General features: G+C 38.5%; 1 protein-coding gene across 12 annotated transcripts in view; it reads left to right on the top strand.

The window, feature by feature from the left end:
* The window catches only part of LOC122244270 (uncharacterized), a 20,728-nt gene that overhangs the window by 1,442 nt on the left and 1,786 nt on the right, over positions 1-17,500 (top strand). Inside the window, exons 2-17 of one of the 12 annotated variants that reach the window (XM_043002131.2) lie at positions 775-843; positions 2,456-2,537; positions 2,699-2,917; positions 4,317-4,480; positions 4,634-4,661; positions 5,838-5,958; positions 6,938-6,987; positions 8,761-8,897; positions 10,106-10,255; positions 10,415-10,789; positions 10,945-11,084; positions 11,417-11,557; positions 13,751-13,759; positions 14,109-14,240; positions 14,489-14,764; positions 16,612-16,812. In XM_043002131.2, coding sequence (XP_042858065.2) covers positions 775-843; positions 2,456-2,537; positions 2,699-2,917; positions 4,317-4,480; positions 4,634-4,661; positions 5,838-5,958; positions 6,938-6,987; positions 8,761-8,897; positions 10,106-10,255; positions 10,415-10,789; positions 10,945-11,084; positions 11,417-11,557; positions 13,751-13,759; positions 14,109-14,240; positions 14,489-14,764; positions 16,612-16,812 — 2,294 coding nt within the window. The remainder of the gene's footprint in view (positions 1-774; positions 844-2,455; positions 2,538-2,698; positions 2,918-4,316; positions 4,481-4,633; positions 4,662-5,837; positions 5,959-6,937; positions 6,988-8,760; positions 8,898-10,105; positions 10,256-10,414; positions 10,790-10,944; positions 11,085-11,416; positions 11,558-13,750; positions 13,760-14,108; positions 14,241-14,488; positions 14,765-16,611; positions 16,813-17,500) is intronic. The other 11 variants (XM_043002137.2, XM_086542740.1, XM_043002135.2 and 8 more) reach the window with 11 other exon arrangements.

Here is a 17,500-nt window from a genome sequence, read left to right as displayed (position 1 = left end):
GTCTTGAATTAAGTATTGCATTGATATTATTATTATTATTATTATTATAACAACTATTATTATTATTTTGTTATTTATTTATTATTATTTTTTAAATCACCTATTACAGTTTTTGAATAATTCATATAATTTAAGAAGTTGTTTGATGATTAACATTTTTGGGGATAATCATGAAATACCGAATATCTAGAAACAGATGTATCTGTTGCCATTATAACTAAAAGTTATGGTGCTGATGTGCCATATCACATTGTTGGACAACTGCAGATTATTTTTATCTAATTGCAAAACAATCTGCCATGATGCAGATGCTTTTATTATTAGTTTAGAATTTAAGTTGGGTAAAGTTCCTTGTATATTATTCTAGATGGTTGTATTTTTAATATTTTTCTATAAATAAATATTCATCTTGGAAATTTGAAAGATTGTCTTAGTCCTATAAGAAAAGGCAAAGAAATGGATGTATTTACACTTATCACTAATGTGATTCTGTATAGAATAGTATGTCATCCATTTAGGTAGATTACAAGAACGTTAATCTTATGTTTACAAAAATGTTTAGCAAGTAATGTTTGCTGAAACATGGAGAAGTGCTGATTGTGTTCCGGATCCACTATACATACAATGCAATTAGAAGCCATGAAATAACTTGTAACATACTTCAATATTTGTGCTATTGCTTTAGTAAAAGTAGGCACCTGTTGAAAAGGTTTTGACTACAGGTTTGAATTGGTATTGGCATGAGCTTCTTTGAGTGTTTGCTACCCTTTTCAGAGTGAGAATCTACCATGGCCTTCAGTAACATCTGATGATAAAACTACAAGAATATTTGCAGAAGACCCGGTAACAGATATAGATTAATTATTGTACTGCCAAATGTAAATAGCAGTTTAGAGGGTATGTTTATGATGGTGACAGCTTCCATGTGGTTTCCAGATGCTTAAAGGTAGATGGGGTTAGGAGTTGCACAGCCAGACTAAAGCTTTACCAAATATGTGGACTTGGGTTGAGTTTAAATCTTGTGTGTGTTTTGGGAAACTGTAATGGCCAGATGGAGAGATGTAGAATGTTCATCTGCATAAAGAAATATGTTGGTTAATGGATGTGTTGGTGAAGATATATATTCTACACTTTTGCCAGTGGCTAGAAGAGCTTGTAGGCATTTGAGTAGAAATGCAAAACGCAATGTTGCAAAACCAGTCTCGTAAAAAGTCTCAGCAGAATATCTGATTCTTGAAAAGTTAAGGTGAAAATACTTGCCAGTTAGTTTAATTTTGTTTAGCCTTGGCCTTCTGCTTTCATAGTTAGTTTGTTTAAGAATGAAAGTTTTGACATAGTTTAGAAGAGACTAGACTATTATTAATTTTATTTATTTATTTATTTTTTATTATTTTTTTATTTTTTATTTTTTTAAATTTTTTTGGTGTAGGTGGAACTTGAATATGTCAGTGTAGTGAATTGTCTCACAAAAGTAAATACGAGGCACATGCACATTCAGACTTTAAATCTATATGAAATGGCAAGGTGGCAAAATTTGGTGTCTATACTTTAAATAAAAGCAATAGAGTAGACTCAAAGCTTTTATTGTTTTTGTTAGACCGGTACAGAATGCTGAAAATAAGTTAGAACAAGGCTAAACTAACAGAACAAAATGCATTTAATACTGACTGCTTTTAAACCTTCTATTTTGATGACAATTAGAAAAATACATATTCTATAAGGATTAAGTGAATTGGAATTATAGATATATGGATCTGGGGCCAGAAGTTAGTCAAAAACTGTATTAATTTAGGGCATATTTAAGACCATCCAAAATCTTCTAGTGTTGTGGATTTAAACACACAACATTTGGGTCCTACAAGAGAAATAAAATTTTCATATTAGATCATGAAACTACTTTTGTAATTTTTTTTATAACGTTAAATAAACACTAAGTGTGAGTAACCTGTTGCAGTAACAATAACTCCACATGTTTTATTTATACAAGTTAATGAATATACCGATTTGGATTTAGGGGCTATAGACGTAACCATTGTCTGTAATAGAAAAGAAACGAAAGACGAGCAAAATTGTTCTCTTTGATAAGGAAATTGGTGAGGAGGACCATTGTTAAAGGTCGGTGGTCAAGATATCATATTGATCAGAAAAATATATAGAGTTTCAGATGATTTTTATCCCAAGAGATTTTAGAATGAATATTCAGAAAGTGAGAAATATCAGACCCTTTGTGACAGATAAATTTCATAATCCCAGCATTCACCTGAGGGTTCAGAATTGCACATCTTTGTCAAGAGTATTTTATAATTGTAATTTAACAGTATATATAGTTTCTAAAGGTACTTTATAGGTGGAATATTATATTTTAATTAGCGAAAGATTCATCATAGATGATCTAATTTGCTCTTGGGTATAACTTTGAGATGAAAGTAATTGGGATTTTATTTTATTTTTATAGGCTTTAGAAGATGAAGGACAAAACCCAGATGAGTTTGACTTTGAAGGTAGTCTACCCAGCACACCTGCTAAGCCAAACAGAAGTAAGTAGTATTACAGGACACATCACCAATATTTGTGGTAATGTTTATAGTTTGCCAATGAGCAGTGTATTATATTTCATTTACTTATTTATTTGTTTATGTATTTATTTAATTTTTATACACTCAGTATATATCGCTAATTAAAACTTCTCTTTGCACAGAATCTGTTGATGCAGAAGGAGAAGATGAAATGGTGAACCATGTGAATGGCGACTCAGCCAACCATGAAGAAGAGGAGGAAGATGAAGAGGAGGAGGATCAGGGAGCGCCTCAGGGACAGACACAGACAGTTGATGCCACAGGTGAGGATGTTGAAGTAGAGCAGAAGGATGAGGAGAATATGAAGGCTGAGGAGAGTGCTGACCCCTCTGGAGATGGTGGTAAGTGGAAACCAGGAAAAGTAGAACTGACGGTTTGAACTTCCAGAGCTTGTTTGTCTTGAAATATGGAGATATTGAATTTTGTTGTCTAGTCATAATCGCTGTTGATCAAACACTAGTTGAAGATAACTGCCTTGTTGATTGTGAATTATATTGTGAAAAGAAAAGAAAAAAAAAAGTATAACTTGAAATAACTTGGTGTTGGAAATACCTTCAGTAATTGTTAAAAGGACAGGAATGAATGGACAGGAATAAGATATAATTAGGAATTTAAGTGAGTTCTACAAAGAACAAATGGAGAGGTGGAAATACCTTCAGTAATTGTTAAAAGGACAGGAATAAGATATAATTAGGAATTTAAGTGAGTTCTACAAAGAACAAATGGAGAGGCATTTGATTTCTCATTTATTTATTATTTTATATATTTTTCTTGTTTCTTATATCTGAGGAATTTTGGAAAATGTGAGGTTCATAACAAATATAGGATAGTAGAAATTTGTATAAAGGAGGGAATAATAGATGAAAAGTCATTGAAGTTTCCATCTTACAGAATTCTCCATGGAAGTGAGAATTATGGAAATGGTTTATGCTGACCATATATATATGCTGTATGTTGATGATGATGATGATACTTGTATTTTGATGAATATTATTAGTTAGGAAGGATATTGGTACAAAATGTTTTTTAGAGGTACAAGGAGTCTTATCCAAAGTGAATACATATTCATTAGATTTGTAAGTTAGAATATGGCTTGAGTAAAGCCCCCATTTGGTGTGGCAGAAGGAGATTGGAGAAGCTTGTAATTTCAACAAATGAAAAAAGCAATGCAAAAATGACCTGAATGTATTTAGGGGATAAAAAGATGTGTCGCCAGGAGATTGAGACCCTAGGAAGAGTAGGATGATTGGACAGATAGTTCCTCAGTGCAAATGACTGTTGGAGGAACAAGGGATTGGCAGAGAAATTGAGAATGATGCAACGTGAAATGTGCATTTTACTTGAAATTATTTTTCCAGTATGGAAGAGCTTTTTCTATGATTTAGTGTTTGTAAAAAAATGAGTTGTTGTTTTACGAGTGCTGATTCAGTTACCAGGAAATTTATGTTTATTGTAATGGAAAATCCAGCAATTGGTAAATAATAATCATGTAGGAATTAGTTTTAGAGGAAGCAGTTGGTGAGTGATAGTTGGCATAGGCTTTTGTTTATTTTTATAGATTATCATTATTTTTTGTTCCCCATTTTCAGTTTGTATTATTTATTTTGTCGGTCTGATGTGATGGAATTATAGCTCTGGAACATCGTTCATAGGGGTCCTGCTTCCATTTTAGCATATAAAGCAGAAGGTAATCTACCCTTGCACTGCCCGTGGTACACCTGTGTGTTCTTGCTCTCCCAGGCATGGAAGAGTCCGAGGAAGTAGGTGAAGACGAGGTGGGTCATCACCCAGATGAAGAAGACACACGGAACATGGAGGATGATTCCATCAACCTCATGTTGGAGGATGAGGACAAGATGTTGGAAGATGAGATGACTTTCAACGATTCTGAACGCCTCGACCATGTAAGTACTCCTAAATTTGATGTTTGTTCACAGCTTCTTAAAAAATTGAGGTCTAAGATTTTGTTTATACTTACTACCTTGAAGCATTCTGTTAAATATTAATGAGAATGTATATTTTGAATATATACACTAACCAGAACCTTCTTGTTCTAGGATGACTCTTCAAATGCAGATGGGAAAGGTAAGCCCTTCTTATGGGGGTACACATTTTTATACAAACTTTATTCATATCTTGTTTTGTTCAATATCTGTTAGGGTTAGTTAGTCATGGCACAGACTTGGGCTCACACAGTCTCCGTAACCGTGTTTGGTTGCACGAGAAGTTGTGGTGAATGGTTACCGTGGTGGCCAAGTGACAAGCTTCAGGTATGTGGAAGAGACTGACAAGAAGCTGCTGTCTCTACGGCTGCAGCATGTGTCCTACTGCCGTCCCGAAAGTGAAGATTGCAGCCTTCAGGAAGTGGGCTGTTCAATTAAGAACTAAAAAACTGGATGAAGTGCTTGTGTTTCGTGTGGGGAAACACTCATTGAGAGAACTACACACAAAGGAGGAAGATTGAAGATGATGATTCTACAGTGGTCTACAGGTGCTTTACTACTTTACTGAACTCGTAGGAATGAAGATAAAAAACTCATCTTTTTAGTTTGTGTGAGCCTAAAGTTTGTTGCCTATAGCTAGTGAAATTACTAAATGCAGTGCCCTGGATAGGCAGTCAATGCACATCTTACTAACTTCTTATGCAAAGAAATCCCCGTCTACCTAAGGATTGAACATCATATACCAATAGCGTGATTCTGTAGGATACTTGAGTATATTTTATAGCCAGAATGAGAAGAAGGAGATGGGGTGTGGGGGACCCAGGCTTCCAAGATGCGCCAGGGAGACAACAGTGGCTGCAGCAGCAGGTCTGGTGTTGGCAGCACCAGCAAGAGCGCTGGCTTGTGTGCTTAGAAAGTTGCACATGTTTATCTTCTTTACAAGGGATCTTGTAGCTTCTCAGTAGTAATTTTTCAGCATGCAGTCTTCTGTATGTGAGCAAGATATGATGAATATTAGCCAGCAGCAGCAGTCATCTCAGCCACACCAGGTACAGCAGCAGTGTGTCCAGTGGAAGTCTAATCAGCAGATGTTCCAGTATCCCCTGTGGTCCCCCCACCCTCCCACTTTGTCAAGGCAGTGCGAGGGGCAGCCGCAGCAGCAGCGCAGCAGCAGCAGCAGCAGTGATGAGGGGGTCTCTTCATCCCCGCCTGGTTCAGCTTGAACCAGCAACACAGCGTGACTCACTTCTGGCGCTGGACTCAACCCACCTGCCAGAGGGGAGCCACGACCCAGCCTGATGACTCACTCGACCCACAGAGCGATCACACATCAAGGAGGGCAGCACCGCTACCCACGCCAGCGCAGACTCCGCCACGGGCAACAAGGACACAACCGACACCGATTCTCAGGATAAGAAAGAATGCGAAAAGCCCAAGAGGTTGGTTCCTCATGCTGGGTTTGTATGATAGCAGTGAGTCCTAAGCTGCTGCTGAAACATGGGGCATGATCTCCCTTTGCTAGACACACTTAATAGACCAGTTGGTAAACACACTAGTCTGTTCATGTCACACAGGCCTGCCGACATCCCAAGACATGTGGATGTAGGGAGCAAAACACTTTGGCCAAAATGTTTTTTATTTATTAATTTGGTTATTTTTATTGTGAATTCTTTTAAGTTTTGTTTTCTTTATTTATTGTATACCTTTTTCGTTTGACTGGTTAAGTCACCTAGGGTGGTACTGTGTTAATGTAGCTACTAGAAATATCACAACTGGGGATACCTGTTAAGAAATAAAAATTTTGTTTCCTAGAGAAAACTGGTCAGTAGAGGTGAGGGGGTAGTAACACAGGTTCAGGGAGTAGGGCGTAGCAGGGAAGGTCTCAGAACACGGAAGAGGGTGAAGGCTTAAAGTGGTTCTGCTGCTTTGTAGATATTGTAAAAAGAAGTGGAATATTTTTCTCTTGTATCCAAAGCATCCTGGCCAAATCCCAGTGAGAAATTGTTTTGAAGTGTTTTTCAATAAAAGTTTTAGTATTAAAGAAGAAATTATTTTCAACGAAAAATGTTGTAAGATGTGAAAAAAATGAGGGTGAGGCAGTTTAGGTGGCGTTTTCTTATATGATAAGTCCAAACAGAGGTGCATGTTGCACTCTGGCTTGCAGGAACTGTCCTCTGAAGCGAATATATTACCTGTCAAATATTTTTTTGTATATCGAGAAAAAAGGAAACTTTTATATTTTTTAAGTAACCGCATTTAACAGAAGGAAGTAAGTTTTGAAATTTTCCTATATTAGATTTTAGACTTATGTTAAAGCTGAAATCCCTTGATGATGAAATATTAACCTAAGCTTTTTTCAAAGCCTATTAGTGGAACTTTTTGTGATCTTGCGAATTCTTTTTTTTTTCATATTCTCAGCACTTCCGGAGAGGACAAAGGGAAGGACGACAAACTTAAGGATGACAAGGGTAAGTTTTGGTAAACAGTATTGGAATCAAATTTTTAGATATTCTAAGTATTTTATGTTGACTGTATGAATTAAAATTGTCTTGGTTTTTGGTGGAGTGACAATGCAACTTGTGGAAATGACTGAATGAAGATGTAAAATCAGTAGTTAGGAGAGGAGGTAGGAGAGAAGACATGAAGTAAGCACATTTATAATATAATGAAAAGATGGTAGGTTAAGGTACTATGAACAGAGATGAAAGGCATAGGAAGGGGAAAAAATACACAAAAGAATGCTGTAAATGCCGATGATCCTAATGTCAGTTCTTTTGAAATAATGAAACAAATATCTTGACAAGATCAGTGGTCTGCTTTCTTACCTGTAGTTTCAGATGTGGCATATGTCTATGACAGACCGCATTTCCTCACTGTGCAGAGTCATCGCTGCTTGATATGAACATGTATTATGTTAGAGTGAACTTTTAAACCTATCATATGTTCATATGCTACGGCCCATTAGTAATATACTCAGCTTTAATGGCTTAACCCTTCCAGAATGGGTTACATATTAAGATATTCAGACAGGCTGTTCATCTTAACCCTTTCCTGACGGGCACGCGCTATGCGAAAACCCCTACGCCGGGCCATTGCAATATTGCATTGGAAATGTCACACTGGCATGACGCTCTGGCATCGGGAATGTAGCTGTGTCACACGAGTGTGACGCACTGTCGTCATAGGGTTAAGATGTGTGTATTTATTAGTTTTAGACTGATGGTATTTGAGTGTTCATATGATATAATAGCAAAGTGATACTAATTAGTATTTGGTTTAATGGGGTATCTTGGCTGAAGAAATAAGAGAAGCTTATAATTTCAAATGAAAAATGCATTACAAAAATGTTCCTACTGTATTTAGGGGATAAAAATATGCATTGTAAGGTGAGAAAGTACTACATAATTTGTGTTAATGGTAGGAGTATGGAAAGTGCTAGACTAAAAAAAAAAAATATTAGAAGTAATTCACAAGAAGCCAGCAAGTTTCTGTCCATCTTGGAGTATGCAACCCAGTATTCAATTGTAGGTAGAATATCCTTCAACATTATGTCGAGCTTATGAGTGTAAATTACATGTATATATTTACTGTATGACTTTACCAAATGGTGATAGAATTGGTTTGTAGTTAGGAAGATAGAAGAAAATGATAATTTATGATAAACACCAGTGAAAAATACAAATTACATGGATATAAATCAGCATTAGGAGAAGTAATAGGGAACTTTATAAAATAGAAAAATAAGAGCTGTGGAAACAAGAGTGAGATTAGGTCATGAATTTTTTTATGACTTTTAACACATCTTAATGCTTTAGGTTGTTACAGCTCATAAGTGGAAAGAAATGCTTCGGATAATGCACATGTTTCTTTCATCAAAGGCAGTGAAGTAAGAATGAAGGGTAAGTATGATGATATATATAGGAAGTGAGGAGGGTAGATAACCAATAGTTGAAGGAATGGTACAAGTCAGCAAGTTCAAGATTAGATATTTAGAAGAAGAAGAAAAAAAGAGGGGGTTATAAGTTTTTATTCAGTGTCTTATGTGCAAGTTGAAGTCTGTTACTCTTGTGCCATAATGTTTTACATTTACTTCCAAGATGATTATGAAATGGAATTAACAATGGTTCCTCTATACAGGTAAGGATTTACTCTAAAGATCAAGCTACTTTAGTATAATACTCTCATTTGCCTTCACTTATCACAACTGTTTTCATAAACCAAAACTGAATTTTAACTTCCAGATCACAAAAGCAAAGGTGGCAGTGGAAGCAGCAGCAGTAGCAGCAGCAGCAGCAGTGGAAGGAATCTCTGGGTCAGCGGTCTGGCTTCCTCCACACGTGCTCAGGATCTCAAGTCGGTCTTCTCTAAGTATGGCAAGGTGAGAGAGCCTGAGGGGGGATTTGTTTTGAATTTCACCGGGTGTGGCAGTTTTGAATTATTTTATTATTGTTTAACCCGTTAAAGAGGGATGACAAGATATCACGTCATGGCCCAGCTGGCCTTCCTTTTTGTTTGGTGAGCATGCTAGGTGATCGGGTGTGCGGTTGCTATTAGGCTAGTGTGAAGACTTGGCAAATGAAATACAAACAAAGTTCTGAAATCAATTTTAGGGGGTGCTGGGAAGCGATGCATACGTAAATTAATTACCCAGCTGTGTCTATATTTTCTTTTCCTCAAGTTTCTCTTATTAAATTTTCATGTCAAAAATATTGGCATTTGCTTTTATTTCTCAGGACTCATCAAAATAAGTGATCAAGCAATGCACTTAACTTTCCTTTATCTTCTAGTAATCAGACATTAATCTGAGTTAGGGAGTGCTGGACTGCCCGTGTCTGACTACAGGGGGTGCTGGGTTTGGAAAAGATTGGGGAATACTTTTTAGTGTTGGTGGAATACATTTTGAATGACAAATTTCCTTGTCAGGATGAAGAAATATTTAGAAAGCCGCCCTTCCAATGGTGTTGTACATAAGTATATATTTTAAGGAGTGGAAGGATGAACTGATGCAAAGGATGACAGGAGATTGGATTGTGTTACTGACTTTGATGATCCTATTAACTGTTATGGATTGGCAGGGGAAAGCTAAGAGGAATGCTACTAACTAATGATAATCACAATAGAAAGATTTAGTATGATTGAGCCTACCAAAGCTATTTCTTATTTGAAATGGCATAAAATCCAAGTTATTGCATTATAGAGAGATGACTAGTCCCAGTGTTATCATCACTTAGGTCAATTTATTTTCTCACTTTAACCCTCTCTTGACGGGTGGTACACCACGGGTACCGCGCATTCAAGGCCCGTTCGCAGGGTGCCGTCATACGGCGTCGATCATTTAATTGATTTAGGCCTATGCGTTTGAGAGCCCCGGCATTGCAACTTGTAAGGCTGGAATGCCCCCGGCATGAATGGGTTAATTACTAATTATTGATTTATTGAAAAAATTTCAATGATACATATAGATGAATAGATAGTTGTACATGGAGTATACTTTACTTCAATTTTTTCTCAGTTTGAGGTTTATTCTGCTCTAATGTAAATCTTACGGATATTTGGTAATTCGTCAACCTCCTCTTTTTCATACAGGTGATGAGTGCCAAGATCGTAACAAATGCCAAGACTCCGGGAGCAAAGTGTTATGGCTTTGTCACAATGATGAGCAGTGAAGATGCTTCCAAATGCATTGCACAGCTGAACCACACAGAACTTCATGGTCGCATGATACAAGTTGAAAAGGTAAGATGGATACCCTTCTTTCCTACCTTTGTATCTACTGATGTACTTGACCTCACTCTTAAGTAGATAAATATGTATGTGTTTGAATGTATTTTCAAAAGGGTTATTACAGTATGATATTGACAACTGTATATAACAAAGTAACTCGTGTTTTTACAGGCTAAAGGAGAACCTGGTGGGCCCACAAGAACCAAATCCTCGTCATCGTCGTCCTCCAACCGCAAGCCCTCAGAATCAAAGAAAGAACCTAGCAGCGAAAAGAAGAAGGATGGAGAGAAGAAGGAAGGAGACAAGAAAGAGCCCAGCACAGAGAAAAAAGAAGGGGTAGAGGAAAAGGGAGAGAAGGAAGGTGAGAAGAAAGAGGAGAAGAAGCCAGAGGGCAAGGAGGAGGTGGCCCGCAACAAGGAGCATGACCGTGAACGAAGGGGCCCCAGGAACAACCGCCCATATGACCGCAGGCAGGATCACCGTGGCAACAACTTCAGGGGTGGTCACACGAGGGGGGGCAGGAATGATGTCCTCAGTTTCAAACAGGTAGACAATGGGTTGCTGTAGTTATATCTTGTGTTATACTGAGTAAAGAAAGTAGATACTAGTTAAACATTGCTCCAAGAGGAAAGGTATTCTTGAATTATGACAAGGAAAAGGGTAAGCGATTAATGAAATTACTGGAATGTCATTGCACATAGATTATGGAAGAACGTGAGCGACAACGGATTCGTGCACGGGAGAGGATAATGAGGGAGGAGGAGCGCCGGAGAAGAGAGGATGAGGTCAGACAGAGAAATATTGAAAGACGGCAGCGTGAAGAGGCAGAGAGACTTCAGAGGTAAGTAAAGAAAAAAATGGTGCCCAGGCCTGGGTGGAAGGAAATAATTGGAAAAATGAAAATAGTCTTTTACTTGATGTAAGAAATGTTTTGATTAGTCTTTAGTTTGTTCAGTTATTGTATATTAGCATTGAAGTTACCATATTTATTATGTTAGAAGAGAGAGTCCCAATTTTGATGATATTGAAGACTTAATGTTGGATTGATGAAATGGTTTTTGAAAACAGTAATTGAAAGTAGATTTGAAAAAAGGAGAGTGAGAGTGAAAGAGAGAGAGCCCACTTTGGTCATATACACTAGAATAATGAATTGAAATAATTTTCTCTCAACAGGGAAAGAGAAAAGTTGCGCATAGAACGGGAGAGAATTGAAAGGCAAAAGCAAGAGCTCCTTCGAATGGAGAGAGAACACCAGAGATTAGAGAGAGAGAAGTTGGAAAGGGAACGAGAGGAACTTCGAAGGCAGCAGATGAGGTAAGTCGTTTACAACACTTGTCATTTCTTTATTTTGCCTTTTGCGATGTAAGCCATATTTTGCTTGTGTTAATTAGGCAGAGTAATGAGACCCTTTCTGGACGGCTCTGATTAGGTCTAAAAGACGGGCGTCAATGCATAGATGGTGCAACATCGGAAACTGCTCATGAATGGAGTGCGCTCACAGTCATGAAGTTTTATGATTAACGGTGCTAGTTTCAGAGCTACAGCTCTCCAAAGTCGGCCATGTATTGTGATGGATTTAATGGAAAATATTCGTTAGGCAAGTCTCTAATTTTTAGCCAGTGGCATCATAAATTGCCTGTCCTGCTGCCAGATAGGTTGTTAGGCTCCCTATATATTTGTTTATTTTTTCCATTATAATTATGATTGAAGTCATTTTTAGATTTTTTATCACTGTTAGATTTCATTGAGCAATTCATCAGTTTGGATTTAAAGGTCAGGATATAGTGACCACCACAGGATTTCATTACAGTACACATTTGGTTGTGAATCATGTTTAATAAGTGCTCATTGTTTAGCCACTGATTAACAAAAGTTCTTCCTAGGTAACATCACCAATATAAAAGAAAGAGCAATTTAAGAATATTGTTAACCCATTGGAGCCGGTTGACGTGATAGCACGTATTGTGTTTTTTGCGTCAGACGCCTAGGACGAGCTATGAGGGGAAGCCGCACGCTCGGGTAGAGCGAGCGGGCAGCCCAGGCTCGTGGCTTGTGCGTCTGAGAATATCGAGGCGTTAGGCTTATGCGTTCGAGAACCCCGGTATTGCGACCGCGCAAAGCCGGAATGGCCCCAGCGTGAATGGGTTAAGGGATATTATCATTTAGGAATTTTGATCTTATATAGATAGAGACTTGGTGCATGATACTTGGGCACTCAATAGACAAAAAGTAGAATAAGAAATAGAATAGATATGCTAATCATATTAATAGAACCAAAGTTGATAAGAAAATGGGACACAAAAAAATATTTGATACTTTGCTCTCAGCTTATTGTGGAAGTAGTGATTCACTGAAGTTAAAGACCAATGATATAATAAAATGACTAAGTAGGAACCCCAGAAGAGCTTCCTGGGCGAAGCTTCATTTCTGTTCTCTGGACGATTATGCTCAGCAGAATGATTATTGCTTATGGTTCTTTCTTCCTGGCATTTTGACACTGCTCTTGTTTATACAAACCTTGATGAAATACCACTGGAATCTGTAGATCTGCTTTGGCTATTATTTGATTTTGAAAAAAAGGTAATGCATGTGATGAATTATTTGCATGGACAGATGAAATTTTGGAATATTCAGTTTCTCATTTTTGTTTTTTCTTTATTGGGAGAACATTAATGTTTTTGAGAGAGAGATATAGAAAATATCATGCAAAGATTATTTTGTAATTAAATTCTAAGCATGGGACTATGCATCGCAAATGAAATAACTATTAAAACATAGATATTACTATAACATAATTGTGATAATTTGATAGCATATGATTGAGAGTATTATGTATCTGCTATCAGATAGATATATTTTTGTAAATGCATGGCTGAATAGCTAATTTATGTAATTGACAAATGAATATTAGTTAGTTTGAAAATACATAAACATTAAAAGGCCAAACTGTTCCCCTTTCTATATAGAGCATCTTCAGTTTACCTTCTTATTTACTTTATCACTATTGTGTTTTGATTCTTATTGTTGGCATTATGATTACCATGTATTGATATGTTGTATTATTTTTTAAACTCTGAATCTTTGCATTTTTATTTCCCAGGTTCATATCTGAAGCCCATACTGCCTTTTGTGTTAAAAGATTAGAGAAATAGAAAATGGTTGGAAATGCACTCTGAGACCTTGCTCATGAGTACATGGACACATAGATTTACACATCACACCCATGCACATGCACATGCTTATGTGCATATACATATACACCCATGCACATGCATATGCATACACACCCATGCACACGCACAAGCACACGCACAAGCACACGCACACATATATGCATACGCATACACACCCATGCACACACCCATACACACTCGTACACACACCCATACACACACCCATGCATGCACATTCAGGCAAAAGTATTTGGGCAGCAGATAAGAGACCTATATGTTCTAATAATTTTTTTTATTTTTTAATTAGAAAATTTTAACCAAGTAACCTCAACAGTAGACTCCGGTCAGTATTACCTCTGGAATGCTAGGAAGTTTTTTAGTTGTCTCTCGTAAATTTATGAAGAGTTCCTTTTATTTTGGTTTCCATACTGTAAATTTTGATCCTCCCAACTTGATTGATTTGAATTGATTTTGAAGAAAATACTTTGATTTAATATTCAATCCCATTTGATGATAAGGCTTTTTATTTTCATTCTCCCCCCTCCCCCACTTCCATTGACATTCTCTATGAATATTAAACCCCTTGGAATTCAGTCCGCTTAAGTTTTAAACTCTTTATCAAGCATGTTGCAATCGGAAAGCTTGGCCTGCCAGAGCCTGCTTGCATGAGCCGGAGTCTACTGTCTTTGCAGGTATGAGGAAACACGCCGCAGTCTCAAGCGACCGGCCGATGAACGTGACCGGCGGGACTTCTTTGAGGACCGCAAACGACCAGCAACTGATAGCAGAGGTCGCCTAGATGATGCTCCTGCACCGCCCCGCAGGTAATAGATCGAGGGCTTTGAGTTTAGGTGCAAATCTTACAGGCTTGTTTAAAATGTAGGCTTTATTTTTGAAAATGTTGTTACTAGTAAAGTTTGTTGTGACTCATTCAGATTTGCTTTTTTATTTTTATTTTTTTATTTTTTTTTCAAGTTAATAAATTTTTTGTAAAAGAGAAAATTAATATTCATAGTAGACTATGTCAGTGACAGTTGAATAGGCTTGGTTAGTTGATCCACAACACCCACAGGTATGAGGACAGAAATTACGAGAGAGGTAATGATTCCGCACGATTTGATAGAGGAGGCCATGGCAGCCACGGCAGCCATGGGGCCGGGGGCGGAGGGGGGCGCGACGATATGCGAGGCGGGGGGGGTGCAGGCAGCACGGGCAGCCGCTACGATGACAGGAGAGAGATCCGCGACCGTGAGGACAGGCGACCCGTCGACCGCTCTGGCCCCAGAGATGACCGAGACCACAGAGGACCCCCACCCCCCCAGGCGTCAAGGGACAGACCCAGAGACAGGTAGGTGATAAGGCTTACATAAGGCTCTTATTTTTTCTGTGGGTTTGTATTTAGGTGTGTGGGTATGTGTCAGGGTGTGTAGGTATGTGTCAGGGTGTGTGGGTATGTGTCAGGGTGTGTAGGTATGTGTCAGGGTGTGTGGGTATGTGTCAGGGTGTGTGGGTATGTGTCAGGGTGTGTGGGTATGTGTCAGGGTGTGTGGGTATGTGTCAGGGTGTGTGGGTATGTGTCAGGGTGTGTGGGTATGTGTCAGGGTGTGTGGGTATGTGTCAGGGTGTGTGGGTATGTGTCAGGGTGTGTGTGTGTGTGTCAGGGTGTGTCTGTCTGTCCTGTCTGTCCTGTCTGTCTGTCTGTCTGTCGGTGTCTGTCTGTGTCTGTCTGTCTGTCCTGTCTGTGTATATGTGTGTATGTATGTATCATGTGGTTGTTTCCAGATTTGGTTTTGTTTGATGATTAGTGAATGTTGTGGTTATTCTGATTCTCATTCTTAATTTTATTTTTGTATGTTCTTCATTCAGATTTGATATTGAAGCGGATCTGTTTATTTGTATATATAGTTAAAGCACAATTTGTCTTTTGTTACTGTTGTTGTAAACATAACACACAAGCATGAAAAAAGCAGGCACTTTTTGTTATTATTATTATTATTATTACTATTACTATTATTATTATCATTGATATAAACTTCCTTTCTCACTTGTCTTTGGAATGGCTAAATTATAAGTTCCATGGGAAGAGGGAAGATATAAAGAGCAATAGAAAGAAAAGGAAATAATTGAAACTAAAATCATTTTTTTCCATTCTTTATTTATATTATTGTTATTATTACTTCCCTTTATTTTATTACTCTTACCATCATCACCACCACCACTATCTTTGTCACCACCGTCAACCATCCACTCACTGTCCACTATCCTTGCCACAACCATCCACTGTCCACCATCCTATCCACAATCCTTGCCCCAACCATCCACTGTCCACCGTCCTGTCCACAATCCTTGTCCCAACCATCCACTGTCCACCATCCTGTCCACAATCCTTGCCCCAACCATCCACTGTCCACCATCCTTTCCACTATCCTTGCTACTACCATCCACTGTCCACCATCCTGTCCACCATCCTGTCCACAATCCTTGCCCCAACCATCCACTGTCCACCATCCTGTCCACAATCCTTGCCCCAACCATCCACTGTCCACCATCCTTTCCACTATCCTTGCTACTACCATCCACTGTCCACCATCCTGTCCACCATCCTTTCCACCATCTTTTCCACCATCCTTTCCACTATCCTTGCTACTACCATCCACTGTCCACCATCTTGTCCACAATCCTTGCCCCAACCATCCACTGTCCACCATCCTTTCCACTATCCTTGCTACTACCATCCACTGTCCACCATCTTGTCCACAATCCTTGCCCCAACCATCCACTGTCCACCATCCTTTCCACTATCCTTGCTACTACCATCCACTGTCCACCATCCTGTCCACCATCCTTTCCACTATCCTTGCTACTACCATCCACTGTCCACCATCTTGTCCACAATCCTTGCCCCAACCATCCACTGTCCACCATCCTTTCCACTATCCTTGCTACTACCATCCACTGTCCACCATCCTGTCCACCATCCTGTCCACCATCCTTTCCACTATCCTTGCTACTACCATCCACTGTCCACCGTCCTGTCCACATCTCTGCCACTCCTACCTCCACCACCACATTCATTCATAATCAAGTGCCAGATGCCGCGACCTACAGAGGGGCGTTCGGCATTCACTGGATTGACATTGATCGTAGAGAGTTGACGGGCGGCCTTTTCCATCCCCTCCCCCCTCCCCCCTGCAGGTACAGTGGCAGTGGTGTGGGCGGCAGCGGAGGTGGAGGTGACGCGTGGAGGAGTGCCGGGGGGATGAGCGATAGTAAGGGCGGTTATGGGAGCGGCTCGAACTTGATGGGGGGCAGTGTAGGCTCCTCTGGACCGTCGACCCGCGGGGGGGACGCGCAGGGAGGCTGGAGGCCCTCCGGAAGCATGGCCAACAACGATAGGTTAGCCCCACCTTACATTCTCCTCCTCTCTCTCTCTTGCTCTTTCTCTCTTTTTCTTTTTCTATCTCTCTCTCTCTCTCTCTTCAAGGTCTAACACCGGTTTCCTTTTCTTTTAGTTTTCCTTGTTGGTATTATTATTTCCTCTTCTTTTCTCCCATCCCCTCCATATTTATTTATTTTTTTTTTTTTTAATTCTTTTTTTTCTTTTATATATACTCTCCTTTTCCACCTTTTTTTCTTATAAAGAGGTTTGGGTTTGGTTAGAGTTCTTTGAGATCTGTGCGTGTGTAATATTTTTTTCATTTATTTAATATTATTTATATATTTATGCATATCACTGCACTGCGTGAAACATAAAACAAGAAATTCCACACCACTTACTGCATGAATACACTCTAGAACAACATACATGCACAAGAAAGCGTGCACGTTGCTATTTGTTTGTTACGTTGTTTATTCATATTTCATTTTTAAGTTTATGATTTATTATTATTGATTTTAATACATTAAAATAAAATGGTATTATTAATTGTTGTCATTATTGTTTATTATGATGATTACAATTACAATAATTATTACAGTTATTGCCACAATGATATTGCTACTATTATGATGATGAAACAATTATTTCAATAATATTATCACCATTATTATGATGATAACTATTGCAGTAATGTTGATACTCTAC

The sequence above is a fragment of the Penaeus japonicus genome, unplaced genomic scaffold, assembly GCF_977035675.1.
Source record: "Penaeus japonicus unplaced genomic scaffold, GWHDUDI00000001_assembly GWHDUDI00000012, whole genome shotgun sequence".
Classification (NCBI taxonomy): Eukaryota; Metazoa; Arthropoda; class Malacostraca; order Decapoda; family Penaeidae; genus Penaeus; species Penaeus japonicus.
Note: the sequence above shows the minus strand (reverse complement) of the source record. Positions and strands in the feature narration are given on the sequence as shown.